General features: G+C 36.7%; 1 protein-coding gene across 2 annotated transcripts in view; it reads right to left on the reverse strand.

Annotated features, from left to right (window-relative positions):
• Nucleotides 1–12,703, reverse strand: part of SCAF4 (SR-related CTD-associated factor 4) — a 52,468-nt gene extending 39,765 nt beyond the window's left edge. For both annotated transcript variants that reach the window (XM_008566506.1, XM_008566504.1), the window contains exon 1: nucleotides 12,338–12,703. In XM_008566506.1, the coding sequence (XP_008564728.1) occupies nucleotides 12,338–12,367 (30 nt within the window). In that variant the 5' untranslated portion in view covers nucleotides 12,368–12,703. The remainder of the gene's footprint in view (nucleotides 1–12,337) is intronic.

Below are 12,703 nucleotides of genomic sequence, written 5' to 3' on the forward strand. Positions count from 1 at the left end.
TTCTGCCAGTGGAGCAGAGAACAATTGTGATCCCTCTCATATAATAAATACTTGAAGATAACTAGCATGTTTCTATCTTCTTTAATGATTAGACATATGATATGGTTTCTAGATCTGACTATCCCGGTAATTCCTTTTAAGTATGATATTCCAAAATGAACAGGGTCTAGATGTAGTCCTATGTTAATGGGATCTAAGAGTGAATTGGCTTTCCTATTTTTGGAGTAATAAATAATCACCCACTTAGTGGCTTAAAACAACATAACTTATCTCACAGTTTTGAGTTCAGAATCTCTAAAATGAGGGTGTCAGCAGGGCTACATTTAAAAAAAAAAAAAAAAAAAAAAAAAAAAAGGAATGCTTCCAAAAAGAAATACATACACTCACAGTGACAAGCTGGTACTCAAATCTCTCACTCTTGTTAGACGTAGACATCAAACTGTTTAATTCTACAGTCTTTCCTCCTCTTTCATTTGACTCAATACTCATATATCAGATACACTGGCTTAAACCAAATCAACAGTTAAATCCAATACAACTTTAATGTTTATTAGTAACATATAAACACCTATAAAAGTACACACTAAATTTCATAATATCAAACAGTTAATAAAAAATCTTTTAAAATTATTTTTCTGCAAAGATTTTTTAATCCATTAATTATAGCCTGAAGACAACTCCATCAAACATTTATTGCTAGAACAATTAGGTAAGGAATAGTTTACAGTCTATTCTTATCAGACATTTTTATGCCTTTAATACATAATTTACCAAAGGTATGTTTGGATTAATACTTTCTTAACACTGGGCAATGTAATGTGATGGGGGGGACAAGTACCACTATGCCACTCTATTATGAAATCAGAATACTGTGTAGGAGTTAATCAACAGCATGTACAGGCAGTAAGAGATAAAGCGAAACTGAAAAATGTACAGAGAGCAACTCAATTAACAAAGGAAATCCTAATAGCTAATTAATAAACATAGGAAAAAAATGTTCAACCTTACCAATCAACAATCAAAGAAGTACAAATTAAAATGATGCAGTACAATTCTTCAATTACTGAACTGGCACGAGGGTGGATTAGCATAAAGCAAAAAGGGCACTATGCTAATAAGACCTAATGGGCAAGCTTTAATTCCAGAGAGAAATTTAAAACTATGTAAACAAGACTAAAAAGTGTCCACACTTTTTAAACCAATAATTCTATTTCCAGAAATTTATCTACAGCAATAATCAGATGTTCTCAAATTTTCTTTTTTCTTTCTTTCTTTTTTTTTTGACCGGTAAGGGGATCACAACCCTCTGCATGGTGTGGTCCACACCACGCTCAGCCAGTGAGTGCATGGGCCATCCCCATATAGGATCCAAACCCGCGGCCTCAGCGCTACCAGCACCGCACTCTCCCGAGTGAGCCACGGAGCCAGCCCAGATGTTCTCGAATTTTCTACAATGACTATTCAGAAAATAATAATCAGAGAATAATTTCATGTTACTAAAAAGATCTGGAAACCATATAAACATCTCCAAACACAAGGGGAAGGGAAAAAAAGAATAAAAGGAAATACTCGTTTTAAAACATTAATGGTGTTTGATAGGAATATTTTATTAATCTTTTATCTTGTAATTTAATTTACGTAAATTGCATTAATTTTAAAATTTAAAAAATTCATGGATTTAATAATGAACTTTAATTTTGTCTAAGATACAAAAATGCATTGTTCTCCAACTTTCGATTACAAAGTTATAAAAGAATATATAGAATCATCATTATCAGATAAGACTTGTCCATAGAGTAATTCTTGTCTTTGAAGTTAACTATGTTTGAATCTAAAACTTGCAAATCATTAATAAAATGTTTCAAAACTACTAAAATTTTCAGAAATAAATTTAAAAATTTCACCCTTGAAATCCTTACAATAACTGAAGCCCTTGATGATATAAAATCTGAATTTGGGAAATCACTGTCCTACATGTATTTTTTTGTAGACATCTATGCATTAAAGAAAGCATCCCTTTAATTAGCAATATAAAATTTACTCCCATGTAAATTCCATTTACTTTTCACAGAGTCAAACCCTTTGACACCTAAATGTTTAACCACTTTTCCACTTGCTTACAGGAAGATATGAAGACAAAACAGGTCTGGCATCAGTATGAAATATTCCTAAGGTAGAGCAATTTTTTAAAAACATTTTTATTAGGTAGAACAAAATTTAAAAAGCTTTTTAAAACAAAGAATCAAGAAAAAGATACTGCTCCTACTGATAAGCAAGGTCTTTAGTTTGACATAAACACCATAGTTCCATCTATTTCTCCATAAAATTCAATCTTCAGATTTCTAAAGACTCCAAAACACATACTTTACAAGCAACAAAGCAGCACATAATATTCTCAAATTCGAAAGGTTAAAAAAAACCTCATATTTACTTTTTCCTAAATTTCTTTACCATACCACATTCTTTCACAAATTCGCTGACTTTTCTCCTAGTTCCAGAATTTAGAAAGATGTTTTACAAAATAAACACACATAAGTAAGTTAAAATTATAATTGATATTAAATATGAAACTATTTTTAGGTTACTTATACTTCTTTGTGCATAAAGAAAATTTTAAAAACAGATTATAATACAGCAAACAGTTTAAACTTCATTTACATTATTTTTCACTCTTTAATTATATCACTAACCCCTAATTGTTACCATTTGTTGCTGGCAGAACTAATTTGCTAAGTAGTTAACTTCTGATGACTTACCCTATAAAGTATGCTCTAATTTATTCATTTTAGACTACCTCCCCTACAATTTCCAAGGGCCTACCCTTCACTAAAATTTTTTACTGTTAGAACCAAGATTGCATTTCCCTCCCCGGGGCTTTTAACCCATTCAATTCCAGCTCACCACAACAGGTCATTTTCCCTTCCTTACCTCCATTTTGGTTCACTGAACTGCAATAAATCCATAACTCTATTTCACTTGCTCAAGAAATAGGCCAGGAGGTGATTTTAGGTAATGCCAAATGTTTTATCCATGCTATTGCTGTAATTCACTAGCACAGGTGCCAGATTTCAAGATTACTTCTATAGTGCCTCACTAGTGAACTATGCATCCCCTCAAAGTTGGCTATAAATCATTTTTGTTAATTAAATATTTCCTCTTGGACTTCAATAGAATAAATAAAAATTGGCTCCAGGACAAAATCATTTGATTGAAAAAAAAATTAAGAAAAAGTTAGCATTCATAAAATCCTTAATCAATTAAAATTTTAATTGTGAGCAGAAATTAGTAAGAGAAATATAACTGCCAAATTCATATCTTCAGTTTTAAACGTTGGTGTCTACTAGTATTACTGTGTTGTTCATAAACTTTGACAAATCCTTCCAAAAGTACACATTATTTTGATACTATCACTTGCTGCCAAACTTCAACTGTACAAAAGTTGTTCATGGAACCTCCTTCAACAGTTCAACAGGGATTAGCTACTCAAAAAACTGTAGAGAAGCCATATGAAGCTATGGACTGGGCTCAGATGGGCTCTTAAAGGACTGAGTCAAATCTCGGAACTGCCACTTCTACACTGTGACCTCAAACTCTTCATACCACTTCTCTAGTTCTCTTACCTTTAAAATGGAAAGAATGTACATATGTAAAACACTTAATCCGTTAGCTGGTACCTGACTGTTACTGAATAGGCAAATGCAGGATTCTTTTCCTCTCCTTTCCTGTAACTGTCCCCACTGCATTACTTCTTTAAAATAGCATGTCAAAACTAAAGATATCCTTTGAACAAACTTAGAATTCAAGATCAACAAAACAATGAAAATGGTGTTACAACCTAATGTTTTTGTTTTGTGTAAAACAGCTTTGAGATACAATTCATATACCATAAAATTCGCCCTTTTAATTCAGTGGTTTTTAGTATATTCAGAGTTGTGCAACCATCAACACTATTTAATTTGAGAATATTTTCATCACCCTCCAAAGAAATTCCCTACCTATTAGCAGTCACTCCCCCATTCCTCTCCCTGCCCACCAGTAATCTACTCTCTCTCTCTATGGATTTACTTATTTTGGACATTTCACTTTTTTTAAAACTAAGTTTTTGAAATTTACATTAACATAAAACATGTCCTTACATTTTAATTCTACTTCAAAACTTAACTTTGACAAAGTCAAAAGTAGGAAATAAAGTGGAATACTCATGATAAAGTACATAAAGATATACTGGGGATATTGCAGAAGGAGATTTACAGACTACAGAGTTGGTCAACTATTGCTCTCTAACGCAACAGCATACCTAGAGTGGGGCAACAGAGCAGTCCACCCTGGAGCAGGCTGTAGGTGGGTGAAATGTCTCAAGACTCCAAATACAACAATAAACTTTCAGTCAGCTTGTTCTATTATCATTAAACACTGGCAATTGTAAATAACACCAGGGTTAAGATATTCCTTCCCTCAAAATATTTTGTTGACTGAGACTCTCAATTTTAAACTACTGCTGTGGTTATTACTGAGTTTCAACAACATAACAAATGTCAAATCTGCACATTTTTATTACGTATCCTTTATAAGCCAATCCATTCCAAACAGAAGTTCATAAGGAAACCTCCAGTTACATGGTCAGTTCCCAGCACATGCAGATTTGCTGTCCCTGTTCACTTGGAGAGCAAATACAAAAAGATTCAGGACAGTTTGAGCTTTTCCTCTGTCTCAGTCTGTCTCCAATTCTGAGGTACCTATGTATATTCTTGTGTTTAAATAGTACATCCAAACTATGATAGCTGTACACAGCTTTTCTTTCCTGAGATATCTTTTTTTCTGGTGTAAATATTTACAAACAGCCAGAATGAACCTTGAACAAATGTAGACTGAAATACAAAGCTTTAAAAGACCCACGAACAAAAACTATGGAGAATACCATTACTAAGCAACCATTGTAAGGAAATGAACTTTTACACAGAATTTTAAGTGTATACCAAATATTTCTGGGTAAATACTACTTGTGAAATTTTTGATCAAGGAAACCTTTGAAAGTCACCAGAATCAATGCTGAAAAAAAGACATGGATGGTATTGTGATTTCTAGTATTGTGAAGCGGGCTTTTTATAAATCCATACCAAACATAACCTTATGTTTAAGACTTCCTATTTGTATACCTGCTGCTTCATGTACAACTTTCTGTAACTAAAATTAACAAAAAGTGCTCTTCAATCATGGGTGAAGACAGACTGATAAATCCAGTCATAACTGTCTGCTAAACACAAACACGTACATCAATTTTAACAGTCATTGACAAATCTGCATAAGTTAAGGCTTGAAAAGAAACTGGAATATTATTCATTACTGTGACAGACCAGTATGAAGATAAGTTCTTCCATTTGTTCAAAAAAAAAAAAAAATTAATGCAATTTAAAAGTATTAATCGACTACTTTTTTCCACCGTAATATTTGTAACTGGTATGGTTTTATATATGCGTGTGTGTGAGGGAGTATTTTCAACAAGAACATCAGTTTCTTTTCTGGCCATTTTTACATTTCATTTCATGATTATTTCCAAAATTAATTTTGTTTTAGCAAAGGGATGTGTCCAAAAAAAAAAAAAGAAAGAAAAGAAAAATCTGCTCTGGATGTCAAATAGGCTAGCTACACTACTGCTCTATGGTCTATTCCGACTGGACTTAATGACCCACATGGATTTATACTAAGAATCACCAATTACCCAAACACAAGTAACTTTCAAAATGTATTTGGATGGCCATCCACTTTTCATTGAACCCTGCTGTCCTCCCCCACCCCCAACTTAAAGCCCTGGCTTCTAATTCTTAACTCCACTCAAGGTGTCTACATATTGCTCTATGTCTTCACAAGTACCAACAAAGAGCTCTAACTATAAAGCAATGAAATGTAATCTACAAACCATGCAGATACTGAACTGGATCAAGGTGATCAGAGTATAATAAATTATAATATTGTTTGTGAAACATCTTCTAGTTTTCAAAGAAAATCACAACAGTATACTGTTAATTACACTTAATATTAACACAGAAATGTAGGCATGTCTTTTCTAATCTGAGCTCTCAACACATCTTGGTAAGATGTATCCTAATGCAAATTTAACTATTACCCGTTTCTACCTTTTCTGTGGTTCGACAAAAATATTAATCAATCAATGTTACCAAAATGTGAACTGTTAATAGATAAGCTGTTTATTTTATGTACCTGATAACAGTGCAGTTTGGCTTTAGCTTATCATTATAGTAGTATGCTGTTGCTCTGAAGTGTGCTAAAAAAGGACTTGGCATATTGTCTCAACAAATATTATGAATAATACCAAAGGCTCATTATTTATGTAACAATTTTTTGCCTACCATGTTATCAAGGTATACTTAAAGTGACATTTGAATGTGTGCAGATAGCTATAGAAAAGTTACCTGGAATACTGAGGTAAATTATATTCACTCTTGCTCCATGGTGGAGAACAACCTACAAATTGTATCTGGTGAAACAAAACAAAACAAAACAAAAAAACCCTACTATTTTGTCAACTTTTTATTAACAGGTAGTTTTACAAGCTTTAAAAACCAACTTTTCTGTTACCATAATTTTTCTCTGAATCAATTCCTTATCATGTGTGCATGCAATCTTTTCTAAAATCAAATACTAGACAAAATGATAGACTAGGGAGGGCAGTATTTGCAACAAGATCATCAGTGATAAATGTTGTACAGAAAGCTCTGAAGAGCCCAGCTTTATTCCACTCACTATAAAGCCAGACCTCTACTGTTGTTGATGACTAAAAGTTCCTTGAAGAGTCAAGAAAGAGCAGAGAAAGAAAACTATAACTTTTAATATCCAGAAACTCCTGGGATAACAGCAAAACATGGTCAAATGTGGCAAGAGAAAACCCCAATTTTACTTCAATTGTTGACCTGATTCTTTATTTCTCTTATACAGTCAGAACTTTGTTTAAACTCTTTTGTCTAATTCTTTAAATAACCCCTCAGAGAAGAAAGGAATGATCAAAAACAAGAGATTAATACCACAGGTTAAAAAAAATACTGAACAAGGCATCCTTATCAGATGATCTAAATTCTAGAAGGCAATAACACTTAGTAATCAACAGGTGAAATATACAATAGTCACACAGAACCGATCTACAGTGAGAAGAGGAAGGAGAAATAAACTCCCCACTGACATGTGGAACTCAACTGTTTCTTCAGAATAACATGGTGGATAAAGACAAAGAGCCCAACTGGGTAAGTATACCAACGCCAATTTTTACATTAAGTATTCAAAAAGCTTAATTTATGTCTGATTATAAAGATAAAAATGAATATTAAACTACTCATATTTTCTAGAAGCATTATAAATGCTGCATTGCAGAGTAGCATTATATGCACACATCTCAGTGCTGCAGTTCTCAAAAAGGTAATCTGAGGATCCCTGAGTCCCTTCCAGTGGTCTGTGAGGTCAAAACTGTTTTCATATTAATACTAAGATATTTCTTGCCTTTTTCATTCATTTTCTTACAAGTGTACAGCAGTGCTTTCCAGATGTTACCTGATGTGTTACTGCAAGAAACTGAATGAAAAAGTAGATAAGAGAAATCAGATTTTATTAAAACAAAGTTTAAATGAAGTTTGCAAAAATGTAAAACAATGCCACCCTTTTCACTAATTTTTTGTTTTGGAAATGTTATTTTTCACTAAAAATGTTAACATGTAATGAATTTATTGTTATTTTTAATAAATTTACAAATACTTAACATTTCTCAGTTTAAATTTCTAATATGGTAAATATCAATAGGTATAACCCATAGATACAAAAGCTCTCTGTGGTTTTCAGTTTTTGACCCCTTTAAATTCTTAAAAGCTTGAGGACAGACATCATAAAGAAAATCTTACACACGTGCACAAGGAGATGTGTTTAAGAAAGTTCACTGCAGTTCATCAGCAAAAATGGACCAAATCTTAAATGTAGTACTAATAATGCTTGAGCAAAAAAAGCAAACTGCAGAATATGTACAATATACTACACATACCAAACAAGATTATATACTGTTTATGGGCCACAGAGATTAATACCAAATTCATTATTTGATTGCCTCTGATTGGGGGTGGGGGGGCAGAGTTGGAAAGGATGACTAACTTCATAAATTTTATTTTTAAATTAAGAACACTTAAAACAAAATAGTAACAACTGCCAATTCTTGTTTTATTTTCTCTGCACAATTTTTGTACTTTCATTAAACACCTTAAATTGTAGATGCTGCAAGAAAAGTGGGAGGGGCAAGATATATTCTTTTGGATTTAGAGAAGATTGATTAAAGGCTAAAAATACAATCGATGAGTTAAAAAATCCAATCTATAATCTTTATTCTTCCCACAAACTTTTAAATAAACACCAAATACTTCACATTAAGGAGTGTATAAAGAGCACAATTAAGTAGTGGCTATAACTGATCACTGATTCTTTTTCACTCATCTTTTCATCCTTCACAACACTTAACACAGTGTCATGTCATAAAAATCCTCCAAATATCCTGTTAAGTTGATACTCTTAATAAGTTCATTTTTGTTATCTTCTTTTCCTTCTATAAATACCAGAGATGGACTTCTTTTACGTATGCTTCTGATGTATCCCTTTCCTCTTATTCACAACTTTGCTCCAAGTTAACTGTCATCTCTTGCTGCTTTAAACTATGCTTTTCCACATCCCCTTTCCCCAAAAATGCTCAAGCCCCTACTCTCATCTAATAGAGACCATGGTTTAAACACTACTAAGGCTAAAACCTTATATATACTATATAAACATACGAACTGCCTAGTACCAGTGCCTAATACATTGTTAATTGCTCTTCATTTCCCTTCATCTTTGAAGCAACTTTTCCCTCTAATCTTTCAAAACCAAACCTCTAAAAAGAATACTTTACATTTTCTACCTCTTATTTCCTTATCTCCAATCACCATTCAACCCTAAACTTCAAATCCTATTACCCTCAAAAATTTCAATAGCCTTTTTCTTAGGTCTTTAACCTGTGACCACTCCCTGGTATTATACAAAATATTATATTCAGGCAGCAATTAAGTCGGACAGACCTGTGTTCAAATCCCAGCTCCACTATTAGCCAGTTGCGTGCCCTTGGGTGAATTATTAATTTCTTTGAAAATGTGTTTCCTCATCTATAATTAAATGTCTATGCAGGGTTGTGGGAATATATACCTATTAAATTAGATATGTATATATAAAGTGCCTGACATGCCTAGATGTTATATTAAGTATTCCTTTTCTCTCTCCTTCTTAATTTTCTCCAGGGTACATACATCTGAGAGTGACTCCAAGATATCTTCCTCTATCTCTTGGTTGCTTCCATGATTGAATCCTGTATGACCAATTGCTTGCCAAAAATTTCCCCATGACTGTTCCACACATAACTCAAACTCAACCTGTTCAAAAATCAAACACATTTTCTTTTTCACTAAATATGCTTTTGATGACTGCTTGACTTGTGTTAATGGTATCATCACCGAGAACTCTTAGAACTGGGGGGCAAAAGGCACTTATAAACCTATGGGATGCCAAGGTCCATGGATTCCTTTGGCCCACACATCCTTCCCCTCCTCTTCATTCCCTTTATAGACCTGCCTAAAATTCAGGTTTTACTTACCTCTCCCACCTTTGTCCCCAACCCGCCAATCTTCCCCAAGTCTCTGCCTCCTACAATACAAACCACTATGAAATCAAGCAGAGTTTTGATTATATCACCCCACTACTTAAAACCTTCAGTGTTTACCCGCAGCCTAAATATGAAATTCAAACATGAAACTTGTCAGGCCTCAAATTACTTTACCATCCCTACTTTCCAGTAGTCTCCTGAGTCAAACTACAACTCACTTATTTCTCAGCACTGTTGCCCTTTAATCACTCTTTCCTACACGTTCTGAAATCCTAAAACTGATAACTTCTCTTTCCAAGTTTTCACTGATCCCCTATGGCCATTTCACAGTACATTTAAGGTTCCCAAAGGAAGCTGTTCTACACATATAAAAGTTATCTGCCTAAGTCTTATGTCCTCCATTAGATTAGGCTCCTGGTGAAAGCAGAGACCCTCTGTATCCCAACAGTATTCAGGACACAGCTGTGTAGGCACTCAAAAGTTTGCTAAATGAAAAATAGACTTGGGAGATTTGAAGTTATGGAAACGTAACATTTCATCAATGTGGAGAAATAGTTGAGAAGCACTAAAAATCAAGCATGGACAAGAAGATGGATTTTAAAAGCAGATTATTTCTCAAAAAGATGTTTCAATTTAGCAGAAAAGAGTTGGCACTGGCGACATACACATAACAAATACAATCTGCAGTTCATAAAGGCTAGAAATAGAAATGAAAACTACTTGGGGGGAAATGAACAATGATAAGAAAATGCTCATTTTGCATATGTAAAAGGTCAAAATACCATTTCCCTTCTTCAAGGAATCAATACCATTCCTAGTGTAGTTTTTCAAAGAAAAAACTGACCACACTGGCTTGGAATTAATAGGAGTATAAAATACTTTGCTTAATAATGTATTTAATGTCAATTTCCATAATGACTGAATCAAAATTAAATACTTCTGATCTTAATACACTAAAAATCCCTCTCCTCATTCATTGAAAACATTCAATAGTTTTTACCTTGGGAGAAAAATGTACTTGAAATCTTTTAACAATAATTGTCGTGCTATTTGTATAAGTTCCTTCTCGATTAAAAAGTATTTGCCAGGTACCTGCTATGGTGGGGGAAGGGGGAAAAGAACAGAAACTCGCTGCCTTCATGGAAACAATACTCCAGTGAATTTTACCTTCAGGAAACAAAGCCAACTTCCAACCCTGAAATATCTGGAGCATTATCACAAATCCTCTGGCGATCAAAAATTAGGAAATATAATTTTGTTATTTTGAAAATCATCACTATTGAACTTTTGCAAGACTCTGTCCAATACCAGTTGCAACTAGTGTAGTTAAGATATCTTATGTACCCATCAGTGGAAAAAAAATCGTTTTGAAAATCATCACTATTGAACTTTTGCAAGACTCTGTCCAATACCAGTTGCAACTAGTGCAGTTAAGATATCTTATGTACCCATCAGTGGAAAAAAAATCATTTTTAGGATAATTTGTAAGGCAATAAATGGTCTCAACTGCAGCCTAACTGGAGGGTCCCATACTATGGCACCACAATTTGAGAGGAAAGTTATACCATAATTCTGTGACAAGTGGAACTACAAAATCTCATTGAGCAGCAGCAAGTTATTAATGCCACATCAACACATATCAAACTACTACATCTGATTTTTCCAATGCTGATTTATCTTTAGTATCTGGAAAAGGAAGATAATCCACTTCTGTAACTGCATTTGAAATCACCAATGGTCAAATCCCCTCCTCTCAAATCGATTCTGTATCGACCAGCACCTGGAATGATTAGAGATACAACTAGAGAGCTTTAAGGCAGTAGGCAGCTTTGTTCCCGGTTTTGGAAGGTTTTCACATGTAAATATTCCAGAAGAAGGGAGCCGAGGATTAACTACCTCGAGAGGCGGTGCGAAAGTGGGCAAGTGGAGGCCAACGCCGGCTTTCTAGCGGACTAAGGCGGAGCAAATACACTTCTCTCTCATTCAACTTTTTAGGTGTCACGTTGGAGCCATGGAACCTATAAGAAGGTTGTGTTCACGACTCGAAATGAGGAGCCGCCGCCCCCTCTCCGTTTATTAACCCCATTTCCCAAGTGTGTGAATCTCGGAAAGGGGGGATGAACACCCTTTCCAACTCCTCCCCGACTCAGGATCAGAGTCCAGCCGCCGGCTCGCCGCGGCCAGAGCAACAGGAGAACCGAGGCGGCCGCTCCGCCAGCCCCGAGACCGGCAGATGCTCCCAGTCCCCCGCCCCCAACCCCACACGCCCGCCCGCACTTCTTTCTTAGTCCTTTACAGGCTCCCGACACTGCGAAGCCGATAACGGGGCTGGGAGCACAGCGCTAGAACACCAGACCCGAAAGGGGGCGAAGTTAGAGGAACCGGCGCCGACGTGGGCTAGGGAAGGCCGGAAGGGGGCGAAGGGGGCAAGCCCGAGGTCGCCGCCCGGGGGTGCGCGGAGAGGGAGGGGTGTGGGGGTCAGTTCCCGTGGTCGCCGCGACCTCTCCCCGGCCACAGGCCGCTCCGCGTAGGCCCGGCCGCCCCGGAACCGGTGCAGGAAAAGTCCCCATCACGACCAAAGCTTTAAACCTCCGGCGGCGGGAGAAACGGGGCCTGGCTCCTGCAGCAGGCCCGGCACCCCCTGCCCCGTGCACCCCTCACCTCCTGGTTGAAGGCGTTGACGGCGTCCATGTTAGTGCTGCGGCGGCGGCTGCTCCGGGCCCGCCGGTCACATAGACCTCGCGCCGCGGCGGAGCGGGGCGGAGGAACCTGCCGGGCCTGGAGGCAGCGGGAGGCGACGAGCGGCGGAGCCCGAGGTCGGTCAGGAAGAGGCTGCGGCCGAAGCGGCGAGGCGGACGGCAGAGGCGGAGGGGTACGGGCCCCTCTCAGTCCCGTTCAGAGGATGAGGAAAAAGAGGCAGCGGCGGCTGCGCTGGGCTCCAACATGTCCGTTTGGTGGTGGCGGCTGCGCTCTGCGTCTCGCTGACACGGCCCTCCGCGCCCTCACGCACTGGCCCACACTGGCCCG

Source organism: Galeopterus variegatus, unplaced genomic scaffold, assembly GCF_000696425.1.
Source record: "Galeopterus variegatus unplaced genomic scaffold, G_variegatus-3.0.2 Scaffold248, whole genome shotgun sequence".
Classification (NCBI taxonomy): Eukaryota; Metazoa; Chordata; class Mammalia; order Dermoptera; family Cynocephalidae; genus Galeopterus; species Galeopterus variegatus.